This window comes from Boeremia exigua, assembly GCF_020726555.1.
Source record: "Boeremia exigua strain MPI-SDFR-AT-0100 chromosome Unknown C7974scaffold_4, whole genome shotgun sequence".
Lineage (NCBI taxonomy): Eukaryota > Fungi > Ascomycota > Dothideomycetes > Pleosporales > Didymellaceae > Boeremia > Boeremia exigua.
Window position 1 is genome coordinate 2,021,137 of NW_025763521.1, and position 25,663 is coordinate 2,046,799.

At 53.6% G+C, this 25,663-nt stretch overlaps 11 protein-coding genes across 11 annotated transcripts; 8 read left to right on the forward strand and 3 right to left on the reverse strand.

Annotated features, from left to right (window-relative positions):
* Positions 1-255: 255 nt before the first annotated feature.
* C7974DRAFT_390956 (COP9 signalosome-like protein complex subunit 4) lies at positions 256-1,918 on the forward strand. The gene has a single exon (XM_046141526.1). The coding sequence runs from the start codon at positions 404-406 to the stop codon at positions 1,655-1,657; it is 1,254 nt and encodes a 417-aa protein (XP_045999370.1). The 5' UTR covers positions 256-403; the 3' UTR covers positions 1,658-1,918.
* Positions 1,919-2,265: 347 nt separating this feature from the next.
* Positions 2,266-3,443, forward strand: C7974DRAFT_155223 (uncharacterized protein). Its single transcript, XM_046135848.1, has one exon. The coding sequence runs from the start codon at positions 2,502-2,504 to the stop codon at positions 3,309-3,311; it is 810 nt and encodes a 269-aa protein (XP_045999371.1). The 5' UTR covers positions 2,266-2,501; the 3' UTR covers positions 3,312-3,443.
* Positions 3,401-5,913, reverse strand: C7974DRAFT_451445 (uncharacterized protein; the record flags this gene model as incomplete). The annotated part of the gene is made up of 5 exons (XM_046145784.1): positions 3,401-3,578; positions 3,774-3,945; positions 4,012-4,707; positions 4,770-5,217; positions 5,394-5,913. 5 exons carry the CDS (start codon positions 5,911-5,913, stop codon positions 3,414-3,416), a joined length of 2,001 nt encoding a protein of 666 aa, XP_045999372.1. The 3' UTR covers positions 3,401-3,413.
* Positions 5,914-7,015: 1,102 nt separating this feature from the next.
* On the forward strand, positions 7,016-8,495 carry C7974DRAFT_374740 (Zinc/iron permease; the record flags this gene model as incomplete). Its single annotated transcript, XM_046140163.1, has 3 exons — positions 7,016-7,043; positions 7,116-7,274; positions 7,324-8,495. 3 exons carry the CDS (start codon positions 7,016-7,018, stop codon positions 8,493-8,495), a joined length of 1,359 nt encoding a protein of 452 aa, XP_045999373.1.
* A 124-nt stretch (positions 8,496-8,619) lies between these two features.
* C7974DRAFT_374741 (uncharacterized protein) lies at positions 8,620-11,292 on the reverse strand (the record flags this gene model as incomplete). The annotated part of the gene is made up of 7 exons (XM_046140164.1): positions 8,620-8,624; positions 8,666-9,056; positions 9,112-9,191; positions 9,245-9,249; positions 9,403-9,712; positions 9,763-10,917; positions 10,971-11,292. 7 exons carry the CDS (start codon positions 11,290-11,292, stop codon positions 8,620-8,622), a joined length of 2,268 nt encoding a protein of 755 aa, XP_045999374.1.
* Positions 11,293-12,088: 796 nt separating this feature from the next.
* Positions 12,089-14,129, forward strand: C7974DRAFT_155246 (uncharacterized protein). Its single transcript, XM_046135849.1, has one exon. It carries the CDS (start codon positions 12,256-12,258, stop codon positions 14,044-14,046), a length of 1,791 nt encoding a protein of 596 aa, XP_045999375.1. The 5' UTR covers positions 12,089-12,255; the 3' UTR covers positions 14,047-14,129.
* A 410-nt stretch (positions 14,130-14,539) lies between these two features.
* Positions 14,540-15,877, reverse strand: C7974DRAFT_155266 (uncharacterized protein). Its single transcript, XM_046135850.1, has 4 exons — positions 15,680-15,877; positions 15,437-15,604; positions 15,289-15,386; positions 14,540-15,127 (listed from the first exon to the last, which is right to left on the reverse strand). Exons 2-4 carry the CDS (start codon positions 15,555-15,557, stop codon positions 14,705-14,707), a joined length of 642 nt encoding a protein of 213 aa, XP_045999376.1. The 5' UTR covers positions 15,558-15,604; positions 15,680-15,877; the 3' UTR covers positions 14,540-14,704.
* A 278-nt stretch (positions 15,878-16,155) lies between these two features.
* C7974DRAFT_390971 (PX domain-containing protein) lies at positions 16,156-17,607 on the forward strand. The gene is made up of 5 exons (XM_046141527.1): positions 16,156-16,747; positions 16,969-16,994; positions 17,044-17,138; positions 17,201-17,258; positions 17,307-17,607. The coding sequence occupies exons 1-5, from the start codon at positions 16,403-16,405 to the stop codon at positions 17,368-17,370; spliced, it is 588 nt and encodes a 195-aa protein (XP_045999377.1). The 5' UTR covers positions 16,156-16,402; the 3' UTR covers positions 17,371-17,607.
* Positions 17,608-17,853: 246 nt separating this feature from the next.
* C7974DRAFT_155396 (something about silencing, SAS, complex subunit 4-domain-containing protein) lies at positions 17,854-19,561 on the forward strand. The gene is made up of 2 exons (XM_046135851.1): positions 17,854-18,522; positions 18,573-19,561. Exons 1-2 carry the CDS (start codon positions 17,970-17,972, stop codon positions 19,535-19,537), a joined length of 1,518 nt encoding a protein of 505 aa, XP_045999378.1. The 5' UTR covers positions 17,854-17,969; the 3' UTR covers positions 19,538-19,561.
* Positions 19,562-21,051: 1,490 nt separating this feature from the next.
* On the forward strand, positions 21,052-22,800 carry C7974DRAFT_308559 (cytochrome P450; the record flags this gene model as incomplete). The annotated part of the gene is made up of 4 exons (XM_046138174.1): positions 21,052-21,304; positions 21,376-21,496; positions 21,553-22,590; positions 22,638-22,800. 4 exons carry the CDS (start codon positions 21,052-21,054, stop codon positions 22,798-22,800), a joined length of 1,575 nt encoding a protein of 524 aa, XP_045999379.1.
* Positions 22,801-23,868: 1,068 nt separating this feature from the next.
* Positions 23,869-25,173, forward strand: C7974DRAFT_432869 (uncharacterized protein; the record flags this gene model as incomplete). The annotated part of the gene is made up of 4 exons (XM_046144879.1): positions 23,869-24,051; positions 24,103-24,605; positions 24,653-24,720; positions 24,770-25,173. 4 exons carry the CDS (start codon positions 23,869-23,871, stop codon positions 25,171-25,173), a joined length of 1,158 nt encoding a protein of 385 aa, XP_045999380.1.
* Positions 25,174-25,663: the final 490 nt, after the last annotated feature.

Sequence of the window (25,663 nt, forward strand, 5' to 3'; positions counted from 1 at the left end):
TATAAGCCATCTCAACACTATGCTAGTAAATCGGTCCCGGGCTGGGAGTCTGGGACCAAGGGCCAGATACAGTGGTAAATGGGTAGAAGGCCACGCACCTACTTACCAACGTAGACATAGCTAGAATAATATTAATACTCCCCAAATATTATAGGTAAGTATAATTCTCAAAAATCGTTGTTGCACGAAACACGTTAGTGAAGTAACTAGTCCGCGGTACCAAGCGGTCATAGCTCCCTCCGCCCCTCCCCCACATGAATGTTGCCTTGCACCCTTGAGATATACTGCGCGATCTCATACAGTTCCGTGCTCTGCAGACAATAACATTGCGCCAGCCTCCAGGCCAAGCTCGCCATCACCCTGAATCCTCGACTCTCCGAGCTGTTTGCTCACCCCCGCGGAGATGGCCTCGCCAGCAGTCGCCTCTGCGCTCCAGGACGTACAATCCGCCTCGACCGCCGACAAGCCCGCGCAGTACACATCAATCCTCCAACAAATCATCGGCTCTGCAGATAACCTCGCCGAGAACCTCAACGCATACGCACAAACCCTCCTCGACGACTCAATAGGAATAGTCCAGCTCCGACCGCTCCTCGCTGCCTTCGCAGACGCCTTTGGCCAGGTGAAGAATCCAGATGTCAAGATTGAAGTTGGCGAGAGAGTCGTCACGTTGTTGCAGTCAAAGGGCGCTGGACAGTACGAGGAGCAGGACACATCAATCAAAGAGGCGCTGGCCGACGCATATGAGGCCATCGACGACTTCAGGAAGTCGGCGCAGATACTCGCGTCAATCAACCTGGAGTCAACACAGAAGTCCATAACTGCAGACGACAAAGCAAGAGTATGGATCCGGATCGTGCGGTGCTACTTGGAAGAGGATGACCCAACAAGCGCCTTCTCGCATCTGAATAAGGTCAAGAACATCATCTTCAGTGTCCAAGACAAGGAAACGCGGATGCACTTCCAGCTCAGTCAAGCTCGTATCTACGATGCCCAGCGCTCCTTCCTCGACGCAGCAGCCGCATACTATGCAATGAGCCAAGAATCGCTGGTAGACGAGGAGGAGCGCCTGTCGTCACTAGGAGCTGGCATAATCTGCACGGTTCTCGCGCCAGCTGGCCCACAGCGTGGTAGGATGTTGGCCAAGCTGTACAAGGACGAAAGGGCCAGCTCGCTGCCCGACTACCCCATCCTCGAAAAGATCTTCCTCGACCGTCTCCTCTCGCCCGCCGAGATCAAGGCTTTCGCTACTAAGCTGAGTCCACACCAGCTCGCCAAGACTGCGGATGGGTCAACTGTCCTCGACAAGGCGGTTCTCGAGCACAACCTGCTTGGCGCATCGAAGCTGTACAACAACATCGGGTTTGATCAGTTGGGAGAGCTGCTGGGCATTGACGCCGAAAAGGCGGAGGACTACGCGGCCAAGATGCTGGAGCAGGGTCGTCTTTCGGGGCACATTGACCAGATTGACCGGCTGATCTTCTTTGAGGGCGAGGCCAGTGGCGAGCGGAAAACGGGGCATGCAGAGCGCGTGGTGGGCAAGGAGCTGAGGAAGTGGGATGCGAACGTAATGGGCCTTGCTGAGGAGGTGGAGAAGGTAACGACTATGATCCAGAACCAGTATCCAGAGTTCTATGCCTCGCAGGCTGTGGCCTGAGGTAGGGTAGAGTATGAGCGAACACGAACTCACAATCCAACCGCACTAGCCCAGTGGCTGCGGAGGTCGAGCAGATGGTGTCAATGTGGGTAGCAACAGACCACGACTGTGCGTAGAAGAAGCAAGCCAAGCAGACATCGTGACAGGTAGCAAAGAACTTTAGATGTATGAACGACCTTCATGGTACACGACAAGAATGAAGATACGATTGATTCAATTCGGAGTCTCTTGCAGTAGATCTCGTAGTACAAACATTTCACACCCTAGATACCTTTGTGGCGCATCTACTTCACGCAGCCCTCCTGCAGCACAATCAACCACCACACCAACCATCGTGGCCACCGAAACCCCAACAAATCCACAAAGCAGCATCGACTACATGATCAGAATCCGCGCTCAATGACTACCACATGCGCATCCAGCTCAGTCAGCGAGCCGCACTAGTGCCGGACTTAAGACGGACACACCGCCACCAAACACCATAAGTCCTCCTGGTACCAGTGCTTCGGGTAGTAAATTTGTTCTGTTGCCCGGAGCGGGGTTCAACTATGCCGTCCAAGACCCGCCTGCGGGTAGGCCGTTGCAAGCAAGCGTGGCGTTGTGTGTAAGGCGGCCCGCGGCTAGGTCAGTAGATGATGGGGTTTGTGGCCTCAGGTGTTGATCCTTCGTGGTTTGAGGGAGGGACGGGTTTCTGCTGGCGGACATAGCGGGAGTACGCTGGTTGGAGCAGCGTGGTGTGGGCAATATAAAGCGTGGTGGAGTATGGGTGTTGTGCTTCATCAATACCGTTGCTTCTTCTTCTGTACGATATACAGCTCCTCTCGTCGTTGCTCTAGTTCTGGCCATGGCTCATATCAATCGTCTCAAGGACGCCCGTGTCTTCGTGTTTGGCGGGACGTCGGGCATTGGCTATGCGGTGGCCAACATGGCGCTGTCGAACGGTGCGCGCGTCACTATCTCCGGATCCGCACAGCCCAAGGTCGACACCAAGGTCAAACAGCTCCAGGCGTTGTATCCCGATCTGCCAGCCGAGAACATCACGGGCTACGCCTGCGATCTGCTCGACGTCGCGAACCTTGAATCCAACCTGACCGCGCTCTTCGAGAAGGCGACGGACGGCGGCAGCAAGAAGATCGACCACATCGCTTTCACGGCGGGCGATGCGTTATCTCTTCCCACCGTAGCAAAGGTCACGCCCGAGACCCTCCTCGCAGGTTTCACCGTTCGCATTGTCGCGGCCAGCCTCGTCGCCAAGCTGCTCACAACCGGAAAATACATGCCGCAGTCCGTCAACTCGTCGTTCACGGTGACGGGCGGGACCAACACGCACAAGCCCTTCCCCGACTGGACATTCGTGGCGACTGTAGGCGCCGCTGCCGAGGGACTCACGCGCGGGCTAGCCGTTGATCTGGCACCGATTCGCTCGAACATTGTGATTCCGGGGGCTATTCAGACCGAGCTGCTGCAGCCGTTGTTGGATGGGATGGATGAGGAGGCAGAGGCGAAGTGGAAGCGAGTGGCCAGTTTGTCGGGCACGCTGGGGCAGCCGGAGGAGATTGCCGAGGCGTACGGATATCTTATGAAGGATAAGTTTGCGAACGGAAGTCAGGTAACCAGTGATGGAGGGAGGTTGTTGAATCCTGCTGGAAATTGATGATGGATGTAGTTCATCAACATCGAGCTTGCCGCCGTCCGCGCCGGTACAATACCATTGAGTGTATCTGAATGCCTGTTCCATTTTCGTCTTTGCCGCAGTCTACCCGTTCCCAGAATCGTTTCGGTCCCTCAGCTTCGGTCGTCGATTCTCGGGGGCATCAAGATTCGCGACCCTGATGATGAGCGACATATACTTGCACATCAACTCGTTCACTGCCCTCCCGGACTGGTCGATAGTCAGGTCAGCAAAGAAGCACTTGGCATCCTGTAGAAGTATTGGTCAGCGGTGTCCACGGCATACCTGGGCCCAGCGCAAATGCGGTCGCAGTAAAAACAAGAAAGGGTACAAACATAGCCAACCCAGATCTTCGTGATAATGCCCGTAATCTATCAAAACATTGCCAGAAGCATCGCCAAATCCAAATGGTGCCGGAGTTGCTGTTGCTGTCATCCAACTTACTCCTTCATTGCTCATATCCGCCTCTTGTGCAGGCGTGGCTGAGATGACGGCTGCCCAATCGATTGTCTGCCAATCTATAAGCTCGTTCTCTTTAAGGCTGTTTTGTAAGGGCCCCGGAGGGCTGCTCGCGTTATCGATACTTGGAGAGTGCGCGTTAAGGTATGGTTCAAGTCTGAGGGTGAGGAGTCAAGTATAAGTAAAAGAACGAATGGGTTCAATGTGGGTGTAGTAATCTAACCTGAGGTGAACTATTCTGTCCCACAGATGACAGACGGACTCGTCCAGCTTGTAGTTGACCCAGCCACAAAGACTTAGTCTGTCAAGTAATGCATCGGCAGAGTCGATGTTGAACTCTGCGCACGCAAGGGAGGACTGATGGACAAACCATGCGCTCTCTGCTGATCCTTCTGCCGAGATACCACCGACAGATAGGATCCAAAGAAGCAAGTCTGGACACGATTGCCACTCGACGCGCGTCGTGCAATTCAGGGCGCTTTCGAGCCGCTTGCTTGCGATGAAGTGGAGTTGATGAACGTCTGAAGGTCTCTTTAGTGCTTCAGTTGTTCGTACGGTGAAAATGATCAATGCAACACAAAGTGCGCCTTCAAGCGGTGTGATGAGAGGCTCTCTTTCGCTCATCCATGCGAGCAACAAGCACTCCAGCACGCATGAGTAATTTTGGATGTCGAGCGCGTCGAGCGGGCTCTCTGTTTCATCATACCAGGCGTTCAGATCAGCGGCAAGTATTAGCACAGACTCAAGCAACTCGACAAGAGACTCTGTCAGACCTGCATACCGGCACAGACCGATGAGATGTTGTGAGAAGTTCGGAACATAACCTCGTGGATGATGAGGGAAGTTTGCGGTGCGAATGTATTGTAATGTTGTGGGGTTAGGAGCTGCAAAAGCGGCTATAGCGTGTGCTGTAGTATGCCTGATGCTCAGTAAGCGTTTGCCAACCGCTTTGGGCCATGCACAAAGCGTGGTGTTACATACCAAAGTATAAAGGCCTGTAATATACGATTTGTGCCAACAGCACCTAGGCCACCCCGCAGATGTAACATCTCTCGCAAGCCGTTCAGGTGCATTGCCGTTGCATTCGGCTGCTCGTCGCGCGTTGCTTTCCCTCTGAACTGAGGCATCATCAAACCTTCTTCAACCGTCAGAAGGTTGAACACAGCACCAAGATTCGCGTCTGAGAAGCGAACAGCACGATCTTGTGCCGATAACGCCTTGTTCACCGCTGAGATGGCCTTTGCGCGATGATCAAGGATCGTCTTGACGGTACCCTTCCCAAAGACGAACATGTGCAGAGCAATTGTACTAAGCAAACTGTGCATGAAACCTCTGTTACTCAGTGCCGTATCAAACCATTCTGACTTCATCAGGGTTGACCTTCGGCGAATGTCAACACCGATTATGCCAGGGGCCATCTCATGGACGACTATACGACGAGTCAGCACTGTTGACTTCCAACGACCACAGACTTGGGACAAGGCTTCGCCTCGCATTCGCTTGAGCCTGCCGACATCCCGACGGTGGCGCATCGGGTAGTCTCGAGCACTTGACCTCAACCACTGCGATGGAGCTGCCTTTTGCGAGAAGGAACAGAAAGCTTACAATGATCAAGAAGCTCCGATACATCCTTGGTGATTTTGACACAAGACGTGCCAAACGGATCGAGCATGCCTTTGTTAGGCTCCCTTACGGACACGGTAGGTGTGAGCAAGATGCACTTGGGACAGAGTGTCTGGCCGTGGCGGACTACAAAGATGCCGCAATTCGAACAGATGCGTCGCTCACCCACGCCAGCTCTGGTTTGCTCGAACATAGGAAAATAGCCTTGTTGGCCGGACTCCAGGGTAGGACTTGGAGTAGTTGTGTTTGGAGTTGATGGTGCCGGGGGTGTACCGGCACTTCGCGGACTCGCACTTCCTTGCGCTCGTTGTTTTGCAGCTTGCTTGCTCGTTGACCATGGCCGCTCCCTTCTGGCCTTCTGCATAACAAACGAGCGAGCATTGCGTCGTCCTTGGCGAGATGCCTTTGCTTCAGAAGCATCGACAAAGAGGAAGTCCTGTTGGATTGGCACAGTTGGCTCAGAGCGTTGTATAGCCTTGGCGTTTTGATCCTGGTCCTCCATCACACGTTTTGCGGAACCAGGGCCAGCAGGAGGTTGTGTTGCTGACCTGATTTCGGGGGTGTTAGTGGTAATGCAGCTCAACAGGGTACGCCAAAGCGTAAGACGCGAACGGTATCAAAGCCAAGGTCTCGCAATTGATTCTTGCTCACCACCATCCTTACTCGCGTGTCCTTTGAGCGGTGCCGGGGTGCGACTGTCCCGTCTTAGCGATGGATCTGGGGTTCTCGGAGGGGCTGAAGTTGTGCAACTATCAAAGTCCGGATCAGTCCTAGGCTGCTGAGGCGACGGGAACTCGGAGCTGCCGGTGCCTGGTGCCGATATTGAACTCTTTGTTACAATGTGTATCTACACTTTTGTCCAAAGTTATCTGGTAAAACACGTCCCGGAATTGGCAAATATGGCGAGTCACGGTTCTGTGTGTTGCCGCCAACTGATGCTATGTGTCAAACATACACAAAGATAGCATCGCAACCCTGCGATGGTCGATTAGTCTGGAATTATGAACCCAGTATTTGCCTCTCGACTTCCGGGGTATAGGCCAATCGGCTGAGGCCGTCCATAGTTTCGAGACGAGACGCAGAACTGTAGACCCTTACTTATCGTGTCCTATGTATGCATGCTCTTGCAGTGTTTGATTGGTGTGATGAGGCAACGTTGGATTGGCTGGCAGTAGTGAAGAACGTGACAGGGTATTGCAAGGCTGCTCTTTTGGTCGGAGGCTGACACAGTATACTCACCTTCAGAAGACTATCTGTGGCTGAACGGACAACTTATCAGTTAGCATCGGTTTCTGCATCTCCATTGCACGAGCGGGTCTCCAAGGCAATCTCGATGTTGCGTTGTCGGACCTAAGATTTTGGTGCTGGCAGCCGCTGGAGCGGACCCACGTTCCGAGGCTGTTGTTCAGATCCAACAATATCCACGATGGGTCGTCGCAATTCACTCTCACTATCACCTGACCCGAGCGTGGTATTGAGTGAAGAGGTATCTCAAGATTGGCACTACGGGGACGCGCAGACGTGAATTATGTAAGGGGATGCTCCGCCTGGTACCATTGGCAAGAGCATCCAGTGGCCCTGAGCACGTCTCTGGCAACACCGACATGACGGCCAGCGATGGTCTTGCAGAAGGTGAGTCGCGCAAACTGGCTTACGTAGGCGAAGCCGAACTGTATGCATATACTGACTGCAGCGTTTGGCCAGGCCTCTCGCACATTACCACCGAGCTCCTCCGCAACGAGCTGCAACGCCGACAGGAGCAAGCCGAGAAGCCAGCGTGCGGATCGAAAGGCGGCAAGAAGCACTACAACACAGGCATCCATGTCTTTGCATTGGTTCTCATCCTTGCCCTGAGCACAGCAGGTGTGTGTACTCGTGGTGGACTGCTGCCGGCGCAACTGACCATGGATAGCTTGCTCCTTCCCCATCATCGTCAAACGATTCCCTGGCATCCCGGTGCCCTCACGATTCCTGTTCCTGTCGAGACACTTCGGCACCGGCGTGCTCATAGCGACCGCCTTCGTCCACCTCCTCCCTACCGCCTTCGTGTCGCTCACCGATCGATGTCTCCCGCACTTCTGGAACCGCGGCTATCCGGCCATGCCGGGCCTCATAGCCATGACGTCGGTCTTCGTGGTCGTCAGCGTTGAGATGTTCTTTGCATCGAAAGGTGCAGGTCACTCGCATGCAATCGACTACGATACTCTGGGTCACGATGACCACCACGCCCACACCCGGCCGACCCACAAGAGAAGCCACAGCTTCGGGAGATATAGCGCTGGCACTGGTCGAAATATACCGGGCATCGTTCTGCATGATGTAGAGGCTTCGGAACAGTCAGGTCTTATGACAGGACGGTCGCCAGCGCTCTCGCTTGTGTCGCCCACTACGCCGAGCGCACCAAACGGTCGTGCTGCCAGGCAAAGCATCGACAGCATTGACGATTCAGATCTTGACATAAGCCCTGAAGAGCTTGCCAGACAAGACGAGGAAGAAGACTTGGAAGACGAATCCCAGCTGCTGTCACATCCGCATCCAGCCCACGATTCACGCGACCCTTCGCCAGAAACGCCTGAGAAGACAGAGGCACAGAACCAGAAGCTATTGCTACAGTGCTTGCTTCTCGAAGCGGGCATTCTGTTTCACAGCGTGTTCATTGGCATGGCTTTGTCCGTCGCAACAGGAACCTCGTTCATCGTGCTGCTAGTAGCCATCTCGTTCCACCAGACATTCGAAGGCTTTGCATTGGGATCGCGCATCAGCGCCATCCGCTTCCCTGCTGGGTCTCCCAAGCCATGGCTCATGGCACTTGCCTACGGGACTACGACGCCTATAGGTCAAGCGATCGGTCTTGCAATTCACACCCTTTACGATCCATTCAGCCAGACTGGCCTGCTGATGGTTGGCTTTATGAACGCCATCTCGAGTGGTCTTCTGCTGTTTGCAGGTCTGGTAGAGCTTCTTGCGGAGGACTTTCTGAGCGACGAAAGCTACATCACTTTGCAGGGCAAGCGACGACTGCAGGCATGTGCTAGTGTCGTCGCTGGGGCACTGCTCATGGCATTGGTCGGCGCTTGGGCATAGACTTGTCTTCTTCTGGGTATTATATACACTTGATGCTTCGCAGCAGCCTCGACATGTGGCACAAATATGAGATCTTCGTAAATGCATAGTGCTATGCCTCCTCCACAACAATGTTGTAATATGATCAACCTTCATAAGGAGGTGTCTTCTTAGTAGTCTGTGTTACCTACCATCACCTTCCACCCCCGGCCCCCCAGCCTCAATCTCTCTACACCTCGCCACCAAATCACTAATATGCGCATCCTTACTCTCTGCACCCAGCCCCAACAGCGCCTCCTCAAGATTAAACAAATACTCCCTATTCTCGCCACTAGGCCCCTTGCTCTCTAAGATCTTCCGCGCCAGCGCCCCCGGCTCCTGCGGGCCCAGAAACTGCGGGTTCGAGGGGAGCCCGATGTACACGAGGCACCGGATGGGCTCCGCGTGCGCCGCGGGCCGGAACGGCGTGAACTGGATGCTGTACCCGTTGATCTCGCGCAGGTCGAGGTAGTCGCGCACCGCGCGGACGTGTGCCGCGGGGATGTGGTACGCGGCGCCCCAGACGCGCTCGGTGGGCTCGTGCTGGTTGGGTGAGTACATGTGAAAACTGGTTTCTGGGGAAGGGGGGAGGGCTCACGTGGTCGGTGAGGGTGGCCCAGTGCGCGTGGTCGATCAGGGTTACTACGCGCCCCGGGGCTTCGGGGGTGCCTCTGTGGTCTTCGCTCGAGGGGTGTTAGGGGGACTTTGTGGGGTGGTGGGAGAGGATGTACCTAGCCTGGAGAGTGTTTAGTTATGGGGGTTGGATGTCTTGGGTGGGTTGTTGTACCTGCCAGAAACGTCGGACGTAGCCTTCGATGTAGCCAGGGACACGTTGGTCTGTGGAATGCTTAGTGGGAATCATTGTAAGTCCAAAAAGAGGTGCATATACCGAAGTGTGGCGGTGGCTTCCAAATCAAACTCCTGTGCTATATTAAATTCCGTCCTTATGAATTCTGCAGACAGCATATACCCGTAGCCAAACAGCCAGAAGTCATCGTTGCTCCCGAACTCTTCTATCTCTTTCTGGTGGTCTGCCATATCGGTGTTATGCGAATGAGTCTCAAATGTCAGACATCGAAATGTTGTTAGACAATGACGTGGGGCAACAAACAGTGGGGCGTATGCAGGGCAAGTTGCGGAGCTATTCCGATGGCGCGATTTGATGCCATTCGTATCTTTCGTAGATCTTTTTCTCAGCTCTATGTATACAAGTTAAGTGTACAGATGTAAAGTACAACATATTACGAACCACCTGCTGCCCTGCTCATGAAGAAGCTTTTCAGCGGGCCCATGGCATTCACAGCGCTCAGTCCAATACTCCTTAGTCCTACAATTGGCCCTGACTCGATGCTGTACAATCGGTGCAGCTTGTCACAGACGCCCAACATGGCATTGTTCTCTGCATATCGCTCGCTGTTATAGCTCTCCAAAGCCAGTGTCGAGCCAATGTCCTGACCAGTTCGCACTGCGTGCGAAATTGTCTGTACCAGAGCCGCAGCGTCTCCCTGCCCTTGGTTCAGGCCCTGTCCTGCAAGCGGGTGTATAGTATGGGCTGCATCTCCCACGAGAGCGACTCGCTCGCCGGTATATGTGTCGGCGTGACGCATACGAAGGGGAAAGCCGGCAACTGTGCCAGCTTCGACGTTGGTGATGCGCATCGGTATGGCTCGCTCATCGACAGGTGTGTGCTTCTCTCGCCAGGCCACCTCTTCTGCTTGCCCCGATTCGAGCGTGTGCAGGTACTCGAGATCGGTTGGCGACAGCCTGAAGCCGGCATTGACCATAGCAACAAAGTCTTCTGGTGATAGGGCCTTGAGCCTAGCTGCGCGCTCCGGTGTCGTGCTCCATACAAGCGTTGACTTGTTACCAGGAAGGGGCAGCAGTGCCAGAGGTCCCGAAGGCAAAAATCGCTGGTATGCAATCTTGTGATCCTGTCCACCCCAGCCTTGACCTTCGATGCTCAAGCTAGCTACGACACCGAAACGATTGTAGTCGAAACCTCGCGACTCGATATCAGCGAACGTTCGGACAGGGCTGTTTGCGCCATCTGCTCCTACGAGCAACCTAGCAGCCAGTGTCTTGCCGTTTGACAACGTGAGGACGGGCCACGATGTGAAGTCCACTTGTTCCGTGTCTGTGCCCAGCTCGATCGAGCTCACTTTGGTGGAAGTGAACATGTCTACGCCCCCCAGTTCCTCCAGTCGGCTCAAGAGCATAGTAACCGTGTTTGTGTTCTCGATCATATACGCGATTGTAGTCGGCTGTGCGGGATTTCGAGGCGAGAGAAGTGGGCGCGCTGTATCCCAGTCGAAAGATATGCGCGCATCTGAGACGCCATCCCATACTTGCATCTCCTGGTATGGCTGTACTCGTGCTGCGTTCACATGCTTCCATGCCCCAATCTCTACATGCAGAAGTTAGATGGCACTTGTCGCATTGCTTCGTTCATTGGCGCACCTTGCAGGTTCCTGACGGAAGCGGGTGTGAGGGAGCTACATCTATTGGAGAAGCTTTCCAGGCTTGCATCTTTCGACAGTCTATTTTTCTGGATGTCCTGGCCCTCGATCAGAGCGACCTTCAGTCCTCTCGTCACCGGCGACGCCTTCAACCCCGCCAGCAAGCTCAATCCTGCCGGGCCGCCGCCCACACAGACTACATCGTAGACTTCTGGCGCATTTGCGGAGCTCGAGGCAAACCTCCGACCGAGGCGCATTCGCACTACCACCGCTGAGCGCGAAGCGAGCGCTCGGGGCGCTGCGAAAAGCAATCGTGGGGCCATGGCGATCTCAGAAACCCTGTGGCATTGGCGAGCGTGATCGGTTGGGGAAGTCGAAGCTTTGGAGCGGTGGTGTCATGGTGAGCCGCGCATGTTTGCGTTGTTTGGCTGACGACATGAACCCTCGCTCATCATCGAATCGGCTGGCTTCCGAGTGCGGCAAGATCCGCTGCACCAGCATCGCAATCCTTCGAGACTTCCAGACGTCCTTTCCGCTGATCACTTTCCCAGCTTCGACAGGACCAAGGGTTTTATGTCAATATTAGGCTCCGAGGATACTGGTACAGCCATCTCATGAAACAGTATACGGAGGTTTCGCCTCGTCATCGGGTTGCTACGGTGCCTGTGTTGACCGGACCAGACCCACTCTACAGTCACGCCCTGCAGTCACACCCGAGCTCGGACTGCCAACAAGCTACTCACCGTTGTCTACAGCCTCATTTCCCTATTGGATCGACGTGTCAACTGTTTTGTGGTTGCAGTTTCATTTGCGAACAGGCCATGAGATGCAAGCCGTTGGGCTCTGGAGAGTGGTTGTACAAGCAACGCCCAGTTTCCCCTCTCGCTCCCATGGTTACAAGGCCCAAGAGATCTGGAATCGCGTCATGTTGTCGACAGCTGCTACTTGGTTGATGACTGTGCAGAATCGCTGACCCTTCGACTGCACCTCCAAACAGTTCCTGGTCAGTCAATTTGACATCATCGACTCCCAATTTACCCGAAGATACTTACTTAGATCTTTCGAAGCACCCTTCAATCTACGAAGCGCAGTTCCGAGTTTCCTCGATAGCGAACTATTGTTGGGATGACATGGGGAGGAGAGCTTTGACCATGACGTGCAGAGATGCCAACCTTGCTCCAAGATTGGGCAGTCATTGGTATAAATAATCCCCACTTGACTTCGTGATAGACCCCTGTTGTTTAGATGCCAGTGTGCATTAATAGCTTCAGTATTGCTGTTTCATCATGGCCACCTTTGAACAGCGCTTTGGTGCGGTCTCAATATCTTCGCTGTCCTCAAACGACTCCTCTATAGATCAACCTCACCAATCCCCTCACCAATCCCCTCACCAATCCCCTCACCAATCCTCTCACCAATCCTCTCACCCACCCTCAGACGACCCAAGCATGTTACCGAGTATGAAGAAGCGGTTTCGAGCCTTCTGCAAGGGGCAACGTAAACTCTCCCAAGAAAGCCCTGCTAGCTCTCAATGTCAACAAAATATATCACCATCCACGACTGCACTGTCCTCCAGTGAAACCGAAGACCATTCCCCTGTGACAATCGCTCCACACGATCTCTCCCCAGAAGAACCAACCCGAAAGCGAGATCGCATTCAGCAATGGCTCGTTCATCATGCACAACGTCTCGACCGATTCAAGCATCGAGCCCATCGCGACTCAATGTTCGATGAAGCGGACCTTGTGAGAGAGCTCACGCGGGCTTCACAAGAGGTAAACGCTACAGTATCAGGTCCAGATGGCGAACCAATAGATCAACGCGTGATCGATCATTTCTTCATCCTATATCAAGCTTGTGGGAGTAACTGGAGAGACTCTACACGATGGGAACGTCACCAAGCGAGATGCCTCCGAAGACAGTGCGACATCTGTAGAACTCCGGTGAACACAATAGAGGGATTTTCCTCACCATTGAAGGCTCCCTTACCGCCGCCCAAGGATCCAAAACCGCTCACCGAATCGACTTCCTCTGACGATGGTCACCTCTCTATGTCAATGTGGCGCCCGAGATCCCGCAAACGCGAAGAGAAAGGGAAATGGCCAGCTGCCGGTACCGATGAGGAAGCCGCACACGCCTTGGGCAAGATGGTCCACCCCAAAACGCAGGCTCAAGAGAATCAGACAGAACGGTTCAGAAGAATATCGAGACGGCCCAGAGGTAACGTCGTGATCCGAGAGACTGTCCGACGCACACAAAGGAAGCCTGTTATCTGCTCTGTCGTCCCATATTCTCTGGACTCCTCCAGAATCCCCGTCCCTGCCGTCCCAGACCTGAAGCCAGCATCGTCGGCGGGCCTCGACCTACGCAACCTCGCCCACGCCACAGGCCGCCCGTATGAAGGCTGCCCCCTCGATGAAGGACGCCTACCCTTCCCCTTGGCGGGAAGAACGTACCTGCCTCCAACAGCACCCAAGATCAAACCCGCCCCAGCGCCCCTATACCTGAAGGACTCCTCACCAGCATCTTCAGACGAGCGCATCTTCCACATGTCGCCGCCTGCATCCCCGGACCTGACCCCGACATACGTGCAGCGCGGCTTCCACTCCACCATCAGACTCGTCGAAGCCCCCACCGATGAAGTCCGCAACAATGCCCCCCACGCTGTCTCGCGAGTCGAGCAGCGCGAAGCCGCCGACGCCGACGTCCGCACTCTGATCAACGACCTCAGCCATGATGTATCGCAGCCTCGACCCAGACGCCAACCCAACGCAGACACTATCTATAATGTAGTCAACAAGATGCACCGCGTCTCCGCCCCAATCACCAAGCTCCCGCCTACGCCCCCTGACTCGCGGCCCAACAGTGCGTCTTGCGCTGCGGACGTCGTGAACAAGTCGTACGGCGGCGTGGTGACAGCCGCGCATCCAGAGCAAGTGCAGGACAAGTCGGCGTGCAAGCTGTCTGATACTACTGGAGAGCTGTTACAGGATTGCCCGGTGTATGAGAGCCCGAGAGAGTCATGGGATAGGAGGTGGGCTGGGACGGCGAGGGGTCGTGGACCAGCGGGAAGATAGGGGTGGAAGATAGGGGTGTGGATATGAAGATATGGACTAACGAACTTACGAAGTATGGATGTAATGTGTAAAGAATGTAAACGACGGACAGATGAATAGGCTAGAGTTGTTAGGGACTTTTTAATCACACCATGTACCATACTTGACCATTTTCAGTCGCACGCTCGATGTCTCGTGTGAGAGCCGACGTCAGATCTGCCTTTGTTACACTACACTTACGTCGAGATAGCCACGGTTGTACGCTATACGCACCTAGCAGTAGCCATGGTAGTACTATAGCGTCTCTATTTCAACCTCACACATTCAAGGGAGGCAAGGGCAACATATCACGGACAAAATTGCCGTGGAAGGCGACAAGGGCAATGGAAGTAGAGTGTTTGCACGAGTGTTGATGATTCGCCAGAACTCCTTGCTGATACAGAACTAACAACTCCGGGCTACATGATGGTGATGCAAATGCTACTTTTTGCCAGTATTAGTCGCATCCTGTATGATGCGCCTTGCTAATTAAACTCCCAGTTTGCTTTCAAATGAGCGGCAAGTACCGTTGGGTATCTGTGGTGTGAAATGACTGTATGTATCCCGGACGCTATGCATGGAGAAGATCCGGAAGAAAAATTTACGTTTAATGGACGAGCGGCGCGGAAAAATCCACGGCTTACAGCAGGACAGCGAATCCCAAGAATACGCTGCCGAAGAGCACAGCCATGCTGGTAGCAGCGCCAGGGACGAAGGTGGCGGAGGCAGACGAGCCCGAACCCGAGCCCGAACTACCAGAGGTAGCAGCAGCGCCACCGAAGCCTGTAGCGGGAGGACGAGTGGTCGTAGCAGATCCACCAGCAGACCCAGTGGCAGATCCAGTGGCCGAGGAAGAACTCGACGTAGCGTTGCCCAAGAAGGGAGACTGAGCGCCACAAGGGTGGTCGGCACGGCAGCTGTCTTGGCAGGTAGCGTCGCCGTTGCAGTTGGCGACACACTGGTTGCCCCACTCTTGGCAGATGAAGAAGGGCAGCGTTTGGGAGTACTGGGTGATGTTGGGGGAGACGCCGTTATCGCAGACACAGCTGTAGCTCAACGCATCCTGTGGCGGTGTTAGCTAGGGTTTTAGGCAAATGTTGGGACTGTTGAGGAGCGTGAAGGAGGGTGAGCCAATGACGGCCATGTCCGTCTGAGCGCTACGGCATTGACACCTGCCCGTCATCACACTCCTCGCAGTCTGTGTAGTGGAATTGTGAGGCTTACGGGATCGCAGTCGTTGACCGAAGTGGTCTGGGTGGTGACGCCGGGCTGCTGAAGGCAAATGAGCGGGCATTGAGCAATGTTCTGGTCACACCAGAATTCTGCGGTAAAGTCAGACGCAGTCCAGACATGTCATGATGCTTGCACCTACGTCTGTTGGCCGGGGTGACGCTATCCGGATCGATGCGGTAGGGGTAGTCATTCTGAGTATTCTCCTGAGCTGCGGCAAAGCCGGCAAAGGCAGCGAGGCCGAGGGCGAGTGCGGAGTGCATTTTGACGGTGTGTGTTGTGAGGTTTGCAGAAAAAACTGGGTACGAGACTGCGAAGATGTATGAGCTTGGATGTTCAGAGGAAATTGCCCGAGGTGCGGAGTTATAGTTTGGAATGCACGTACCTATGCTGGCTTGGATGCTAAGAGTGGCACAATCTTAAAAGAGGAGACGGTCAGCGACAGACAGAATTCGAGCACGCTTTCGATAAGCAATTTCTCGTGCAAGAGGGCAATTCTCAACAGCGAGCGTGAGTGCAGGCAGAGTGGCGGGAGGGTGCAGCGCGGTATATAAGGGAACGATCATGAGGACGGCAATGGCGCACGTCCAGTGCTTGGGCCTATCTCGATCCACTAGCTCGGAGCTTGGGGAGTCTTCCCGGCACCCGCCACTCGATTTATTGCCGTCTCTCTTGGCCGTTCGAGCCAACAGAAGGGCGGGCAGCGCTGCATGTCTCGCCAGACGCTGTGTGCTGGTGCATTGCGCGGCCTGGGGCTTACAGGCCGCCGTGGAACACCATGAACGAGCAAAGAAATGTTGCTCAAGACCCTTCTCGGGTGTGCTCCGAACAATGGCGGTCTACATCCCTCCGTGCACGGTCGAATCACGACGCGTTATTCTGCCCGCCGTGGCCAGGGTCCCGTGTCTGCACATCATTGTGTCGCCAAAGCGAGGCAAAGGCAGAAACCCGCATCCTTTTGTCTGCTGCTAACGGGACTAAGATATCTGGCTGCAGCGTCGTCCCACCTTAAAGCACTTATCTACCCCTCACCTTCACGCACTTCATCTGACGACTTCCGCCTTCCCGCTCCACGCGCCACCCGCCCAGTCCGCTACTCTGTAGATGGATGGAGCTGGCGAGCTCTGAAACTGTGCACGAAAGCCCCCCATCACCGTCCCGTGAAGATGGGGCAAAGCCCGCCACCGCTCGTCCTGAGCGGAACAGCGTAGTCCCGCCGTACTGGCAGAGGCACGAGCGCGACAGTAATCGTCTAAGCTCGTATACCTCGGACGCTGGGGCTCGCATTGTGCTCGAAGACCATACCGATGAGGGCTCTGAGCAGTGTAAAGTGCTTTGGGCGAAGCATGTGTCAATTGACGATTACGTGGTTGTCAGCGGCACAGCGCCAGGACTCGGAGCCTATGCACCTGGCCAGTATGTTGTATGGAACTGCACAGTTGAGACGCTCGATGTAAGTTCTCCAAGAGCCTCACCCCGATCGAGAAGTGGTACACGCGGCCCACATATCGGCTTGCCCAAGCATACTTCCCTGCAGCCAATCATGCCATTTTGGCGTATTCCAAAAGAACGGATCGTGCAGGGAACCACCAAGATGCATGATACAGCTAGACAGCCTATCTTGAGGAGGTCGTTCATGTGGGAACGCAAGCACAGTCGACTAACTAACACCAGGGCGGCCCAATGAAGATTCGCAAGAGGTGTGTATCACCGAGATGCTGCCCCGTGTCTCTACTTACCCCGCTCCAGGTACTCTGAGTTCGAAGACCTTCACCAAAAGCTGGTCAAAACATTCCCTCATGCTGTGGGTTCCATGCCACAGTTTCCACCCAAATCGGTGGTGTGTAAGTCACACACCCTCAGCTCACCCCACTTCTCCACATTCGATGCTGACACGATCGTATAGCACGATTTAGACCGAGGTTCCTCGAGCGGCGAAAGCAGGGTCTATCATACTTCCTGAAGTTCGTTACTACCGTTCACGCTAGCGATATCGACTGACTTAATTTTAGCTGCGTCTTGCTCAACCCAGAGTTTGCGGGATCACCAGTTCTCAAAGATTTCCTGTTCTCGTAAGCAACAGCACGTGGGTGTATTGGATTTGTTCCTTCTAGCATGTTCTTATTAGTGTTCTGTCATGAAGCGGGTTGGATAGTCGATAACAGGATGATGACCAAGTCTGCATTTGAAGGCAAAGCCATGTACATATAATGTGTAATGACAGACCGGTACATACATAGTACATGTACGGCAAGCCGTGCAGGGGCCCTATGCGGACCACGAACCTCAAACCCAAGCAGTGCTGTTGCAAAGTCGATGTCGCAGGTCCAGAATGGCGGCACATGATTGGCTGCAACAACTGTGGCGTCGAGCTATCCTGAAATTTCTCGGAGTTCCTGCAATTTGATTCGATGAAATTGGTTCTAAATTGCAGCAGGACATGGAGGAGGTCGAATCCCATGTACGAGAGCTTAATCTGACCTCACAGGTGCATTGGTGAAGGTGAACGATCTAGCATACGTGCATATACAGCTCAAAGGCGGCCGACTGAGCTCGACCACCCTAACGCCGTCGCGCAGTTTTGCCTTGACCCAGCGCGACACCCTCAATGGCAGCTATGCGTCGCAGTGACTGAAAGATGAGCCTGCGAAACCAGAGACTTCCCCAGCAGCACCATGGCCAACCTCGCCAGGCCCCCAATGCGCTCGCCGACTGAACGTCTCGTGCAGACACGGCTCAATTTCCAAGTCGCGCCTCAGAGCAGTCCCCACAACACGGCCGTCTCGACGCGTCGCTCTAGCAAAAGCGGTCCCCTGGTCGTCCTCGACGACGATGAGAAGACAGTGGAGCAGCTGACGGCATCGCCAGCGCGTCCAGCACCTCCGGCCCGCACCGGCTCGAGGAAGAGGCCCTATGCAGCGCTGGACGACGCTGACACGAGACCACCCACCAAGGTCGTGCACCGTTCACCACACGGCGAATTGGTGCGCATTACGAACGGAGTGCAGACATTGCTTGATATAGATGCCGACGACGTGCCTTCAGGGCGCTCGACACCTCGGCCAGGCAGCGCAGGGAAGCTTGCGGTGCCCGTGCCGGCCGCAGACTCCAGGTCGAAGGATAGGAGGAGCCTGCGAAGCTCAGACGGTGGCTCGCGACTGAAGAGCGACCTCGCCGTCTACTTCTCGAGCTACGACGACATCATCGCAGGCCTGCCGAAGCCTTCTGGTGCGCCCCCTAGCTGTTGTACAGAGATGTCCATTGACCTTTGCATGTAGAATACCTCGACGTCGACACGCCCATATATATTGTCGACGAGCCCCCCAAGTCCAAGACTGCTGCACCGGCCTCACCCGAATCACTTCGCAAATCCGCAAGTCCTGCACGAACACGAAAGCCACGCGCTATCACACCTCCGCGCGATCCCTCGAACCCTCCCATACCTGCTGCACAATCATCCACTACCTTTCAAGTACTCGACTACAGCAGCATAGCCAAGCACATACGGAGCGATGGCGAACAAGATCCATTGGCCGATAGCTACTTCTTCGCACAACATCGTCGTGCTGAGCGAAAAGAGAAGCAGCTGCGCAATATTGAGAAGGAGCGCGCGATGCACGAAAAGCAGCAACTGGAGCGACTACTAGATGGACTACAAGGGCCTGATTGGCTCAGAGTCATGGGTATAACCGGTGTTACAGCTGGAGAGACACGAGACTGGGAGTCGAAACGAGACTACTTTGTCAAAGAAGTAGAGGCGCTTGTGGACAAGTTCCGCGTCTGGAAACAGGAAGAGAAACGCATAAGAGCCGAAAAGGAAGCTGCACTGGCCGCCCGAACGGAGGACGAAGATGAGGAGGGCGAGGAGTCAGAAGCCTCAGAACCTCATAAGGTAAACGGAAAGACCTCACACGTGAAAGATCAGCAACCCAAAGAGCCAGAGCCTCCTAAACCCAAGCGTCCGCCACGACCTCATGGCTTCCTCTTACCCTATATCCCGCCCGAACCTACAACGCCATTCGTATCCTTCTACACAAAACCACATCTACGAGCAGCAGCCTTGGGCAAGCACCGCCATGGACGCAATGCTACAGCCTTTGGGCAACCGATACCAGAGTTCAGCGAGCATGACTTCGAGCTGCCAGAAGACTACATAGACCCGCAGTTCCTGCGTGACAACGCGAGACAACGGAGAAGGAGACAGAGAGAAAGGCAGACAGGCGCGAACACAGAGTCAACTTAGCTTCGGCTTTCTTTCATTACGTACTCGTTTATACCCTTCCTTATATTTCAGCGATGTGGTAGCTGGATAGTCAAGTATTGTAGCATTGTGATACAGGCTTTAGCTCGTAGCTGGCCGAGGACCACATATGGTGAGCTTTTCCTGTGTAAGATACGCCGAAGAATAGCATTGAGCGCATGGCTATTGCTTGCTGATTCATGACCGTTCTTTCGTTCCCAGTCTGACTATCGATTTCAAGTCGTTTAATCCTGCCCTACCCTCCCATCCGTTACCGCACATATTCAGTACTGATATCGGCCCACGCTACAACCCTCAGGCTAGCCAGTCCCTAAGAACTTGACACTGCACCTCTGTTAAAGCCTCTGCATATCCCAGCATTCTGAATGAGAGTGTGCCGATCGGCCATGATCCGATACTGCTTCGTTACCACCCCAGTAGTTCACAGCTGACCTAGGTACTCCACGTTGTCTCGTCGGATCTCGGAAAACTCGGCTGTGGATCGAACGCGCTATGACAATTCTGCGTTGGTCTTTCTCAAGATCGTGCTTCTGAGCTCAGACGAAACTGCCTGGTCTGATGTTAATGGTTTGGGGCATCCAGCCCCACTCTACCTTAAAATGCCTCACGATCGCGGTGACTGGGGTGTTACCCTGTTCTCGCATGTGTGGCAATGGTATCTATGATCTCGGCACTTGATCTTGAGTGCAACAGCCTGCGGGCTCTCCATGTCCCTGGATATGGCACCATCCTTCAGCCATTTGACGGTCATCTTCCAATGTGTACGGGGTTTTTCTTTTGCACCATATCTCATACTTTCTTAGGGTGTCAAGATTACTGGGAAAGTCATATCCATTTGCACCTGCTTGTTTGTAGAGTCGACACTTGTGAGAGGTAACTGTGCAATCTTGAACAAGATGACTGGATAGAGTTACATGAGAAGGAATTTGTGCAATTACTAGGCTTAGATGTTTTCAGTCAAATTGGATCATTCTACAATCTCAGCATCAAGATGCTTAAAGTCATTTATGAAAGTTCCGCCTGAACAATGAATGTTCCGCAAATCCAGGGAACCCAAGTCTACTGATCGAATGTCTTACATCTGCTAGTTGGCCTGATGTTTCAGTCAAGGGTCAAGTTTTGGCAGCACCAACTGTGCGGAAGTCTCCCTGGCCCACTGACTCGATCAGACAAGGGACAGGGAAGAGGGGGGTCATGACTGACTCGAGAACTCGTCGTACAGCAAATCAGAACGTAGATATACCGCTGTCACCCTTGCGGCCCGTGAAGACGGTGGTTTCCTGTTTCAGCCTAGCTAGGACACAAGCGGCATGTTGATCGCTTTTGGCTCCACATGCACTCGTCCCTTCGACACTTCTGTCACAATACCCGACAGTGCAGGTATCGCACTCCACAGCAAAGCACGCCGAAATGATAATGTTGGCCGTTCCGCAGAATGCTTGTAAGAAGAGAGTCGTCTGCGTTCCTGCAGTCAACTTCCTTACACCACCTCCAACATGTCGACGGCTCAGGCTGTGTTGCCTCCATCGGGGACGTCTTTCATCTCCATTGATAACGTACTGATCTTTGCTGGTCTCTGGTTGGTCTACCAAACCCTCAAGATTATCTACAATGTATCACCGCTTCATCCACTCAGTCGCATTCCCGGCGACAAGCTAGCAGCCGCGACGTACTGGCCAGAGTTCTACCACGATGTTGTCAAATTCGGATGCTACACCAAAGAGATCGCGAGGATGCATGAGAAGTATGGTAAGCTAGGGGATTACTGGATTTAGGATGGGCGCATTCGATCTCGATGAACTAACTGACCTACTTGACAGGCCCGATTGTTCGCATCAGCCCGCACGAAGTGCACTGCAATGACATTTCATTTGCGGATGAAATCTATGCTGTGGGCGGGCGCAAACGCGACAAGCCAGTGCATCAGATCAACGGCTCAGCGTAAGCCACCCTCCATGAATCGCAAAATGCATACACTAAACATGTTGCGGCTATAGACTAGGGCAAGCTGGATTTGGTACAGCTGATCACGATTTGCATCGCCTTCGCAGAACTCCTGTAGCGAAGTTCTTCTCACGGGGAATGATTGCAAGACTTGAACCAGAGATCCAGAACCTGGCACAGAAACTGTGCGATAAACTGCTCCGAGAGTCTGGCCGGGAGGCATTTGATGTCACGATGGCATACAGCTGCTTCACGTCTGATGCTATCTCTGGTTACAGCTTTGGCGAGAGCTTTGGCTTCCTTGATCAAGAGGGTTGGTACCCCAACTTCCGCGAACCACTTGCTTCGATCTTGCGACCTGTCTTCATTTTCCGCTTCTTCCCGTGGACAAAGGCCAGTGCTGCACTTGGTAAATACCTGGTTGACTACATGCCTCCAAGTTCTGCTCTCATGATTCGTACGCTGCAGATTGATCTGCCCGAGAAGATGAGACAAGCTAAGGCCGATATCGATGCGGGTATCAGATACGATCGGCCCACTGTATTCGGCACGATCTTGGAATCGGATCTCGTCTCGTTGGAGAAGGAACCGCAAAGGTTAGCTGATGAAGCCGCTGGAGTCATCGGTGCAGGGACAGAGACGACGAGTTGGGCAATGGCTGTGATTACCTATCACCTCCTGACCAAACCCGAGCTTCTTACCAACCTCAGAACCGAGCTACAGTCCGTAGTAAAGGACCCCAAACAGCTACCATCGTGGACTGAGCTTGAGAACCTACCATACCTTGGAGCGGTCATTCAGGAAGGCTTGAGGCTGTCGTATGGTGTCTCAGCTCGTACAGCTCGTGTGCCGACTGAAGAGAACTTGGTCTTCCGTGGCGAATGGAATAAACGGTCGGTCGAGTACATTATTCCGCAGGGCTACGCTATAGGCATGTCAGCTGCCATTACCCACCATGACGAAAAAGTATTCCCCGATTCGTATGCCTTCATCCCCGAGCGCTGGTTGGATGAGAACAATCAGCGAAGAAAGGATGTTGAGCGCAGTATGCTCGCATTCTCCAAAGGCAGCCGGTCCTGTTTGGGCATGAAGTAGGTCGCCAGTCTTGTGGTTGAATATACAGTGCTAACATTTCCAGTCTTGCGCTTTGTGAGCTCAACCTGAGTCTCTCAGCACTCGTTCTACGCGTCCTCCCTCACATGCATCTGTTTGATACAACGGCGGAAGATCTGGCGTATGACCACGACATGTTCATTCCCATGACTAAAGACAACAGAGGCGTACGAGTCACGATTGATTAACTCAGATACCACAATATGTACTCGCACTCAACTCCGGTCTTTTGCTTGCGCGTTCTTCTATTCGAGTCGATACCAAGATTTTGTATAAAGTTATCTTTCGTTATGACAGTATGAATCCAGAACACATCAGCGTTGAGATTACTTGTTTGAGCAGGAGAAGAATTAGCGCGTTAAATCAGGGGTCTGGCTGGATTGCACAACTGACTCGACCCTCAACATGACACGGCTGGCTTGGTCATGATCAGCACGTGAAAGACGCAGCGTCCAACCGCACAAGGCCTCCCGCTTCCGGTTTCACGTGATCATAATCTCGATTCACCGGCGAAGAACCTGGAGTAGCAAAGCGCCGGCATCCGAAAGCCGACGTCTTCCTAATCGGCCCGACATTCACACGGTTGACAGCAGTAGTGACGACCATTGTGGGTCTCTCGAGTAAGAAATTTGTGAAAGCTGCTGTGGGGGCCGTAAGACTTCTAAGGTCTGCTTTCGCTCATCTGACGCAAATTCCTTTCGCGTGGCGCTACGGAAGGATCCCGCTACAATGGGTGTACCCTGTCCATGAACTGCGAATCACTGCCACGCAGACAATTCCTCCAGGATTTTACGAAAGTCAACGCTAACGAAGGTGTGGGTTTGACATTGGCCGTTATAGTAGTTGGCACGTTGACTAGGGCACGGGACGCTGCAGTTGCCTCTCAATCGGGATCTCCGAAATGCTTGAACAGGGACTGGGTTAGGTAAGAACAGGTCAGGATACGATGTCTTTAAGGCCTGCAAATTACCCACAGTCGTCGAGGACAGGAACCCTTGAAACTGTTGGGCCTGCAACATGCCTCTCCTGCTATAGTGGATCCCTTTACCACGGCCAACCTGGGCCCACTGCGTTGTATCCAGGAACGGCTGTTGTAGTGCAAGAGAAGTCAAGATCGACACTATACTACGAATGCCTGCCATAATTGCCTCCAAGCCTACCTTTGTATAAGGTGGAGCGCTGCGCAGTGCACTTGCAGTTTTTGAGCTTTTCGAGGTTGTGTCTCCGCCCATCGACTATTCCCCAGATCATCACCTATGGAGAATCCGAACGTCGATCCTGAAGCGAGGCTCATCACCCCGGATGGGTTTCCACTAACGATCATCGTCACATCGTGCGTCTTCCTCGGTCTTTCCATTCTTGCAGTGTCTTTAAGGACCTATGTTCGACTCGCAAAGGGCACGTTCGGTTATGATGATGCCATTATTGGTTGCGGAACTGTACGTGTAGCCTATCGACTTATCAACAACATGCACTGAACTCTCCCACAGGCCGTCTACACTGCAGTCACTGGTCTGTCGATATACGGTTGTCTCGTGGGACTGGGAAGACTCGAGAAAGATCTCAATGCCTGGCAATACTCCGAAGCCATGAAATACTACATCATCTGGATTCTGATGTATGTTGTCGGCCTAGCGATGGTCAAATCGTCCATCTGCATCACGATACAACGCATTGCTTCTACAAAAAAAGCGCTGGTCTACAGCGTTTGGGTTCTGCTCGCCGTGACATGGATGTCCTTCCTCATTACCTTTCTGGGCACCCTGCTCTATTGTCGACCAGTCCGCGCCATATGGACACCCACTTTGATTCTGAGCGGCGAGGGCTCCTGCGCTCCCGTGGATACGTTCGTCATCATCGGACACGTTGCAACAGTTTCTACAATTGCCACTGATTTGGCATTGGTCGTAGTACCGGCTGTCATGCTGTGGAACACGCAAATGAAGCGACAGGCAAAATTCCAGGCTTTCGGTCTGCTGTCGTTCGCTTCCATGTATGTTTTTGCATCTCAGATGGAAGTCAAATACTCACACACTACAGCGCATCAGTCATCACGATGGTCCGGATACCCTACGTCAACAAGTTTGAGAAAATGACAGACCTGCAATGTAAGAACACTGCCACACGGAACGATTTTGAAGCTAATGACGTACCCAGTCTGGGTCGCACACACCATGCTCTGCTCCAACATTGAAACCGGCATTGGTTGCATAGCTTCCTCGGTCCCCTCGTTACGCCATTTCTTCCGACGCGGCAACGACGGCAGTTCTGGTCCCAGCAATAATAAGAGGAGTGGAACAGGCACACAGCTTGTAACAGTGGGAGGGTCGCGCCAACAGAAAAGACTTCGCGACAGTTTTCGCAATCCTACGGATATTGGATTCAGCCTGTCGACTGTACATCATGGAAGAGCGGATGATCAGTGGGAGCGTCTCGATGGAGACTCGGATAAAAGCGACGCGCCGATCGATCCGAAGAGGATATACGCTGAACGAAGCTACGCAGTCGATATCGAGTCCGATTCGGAGGCAAGAAAGGGTGGCTACGGGCATGCTTTGTAGACAACACAGCGCCCTGTAATGACATTTATAGATATTTCGAAGACATCGGATACTACGACTAGAGCTGTTTGTGTGATAAGAGTGAGGATACAGAAATGCGTGCGTGCGAGATATTTTGCGAGGATCACAGTATCTACAGCAAACCTATTCTCGGCCTTGAAATCGCTGCGGGTATTGGCTGTTTTGCGCGGACTACGAAGTACTTCGTAAATCAGGAGCCGCGCGACTGGCGCCATACCATTTTGGGCCAAGTGAACTTTGATAGACGGAATGTTCCAGTTCAGAAGGTGAGGTGAAGTGATTGGAAAAGGCAAGTTAACAAGTATACTGTTCTATTCGCTAAGACCGTTACAGCATAATACCGCTAGTTTCTGCGGAAGGCACGAACGCAGGAAGGACAAAGCGAGGAAATCGTACGACAGAGGGCAAGCGCAGCTGAACAAACACCCAGTGAAAGCAATCGCAAAGGAACCGAAAGCGAAAGAACAAA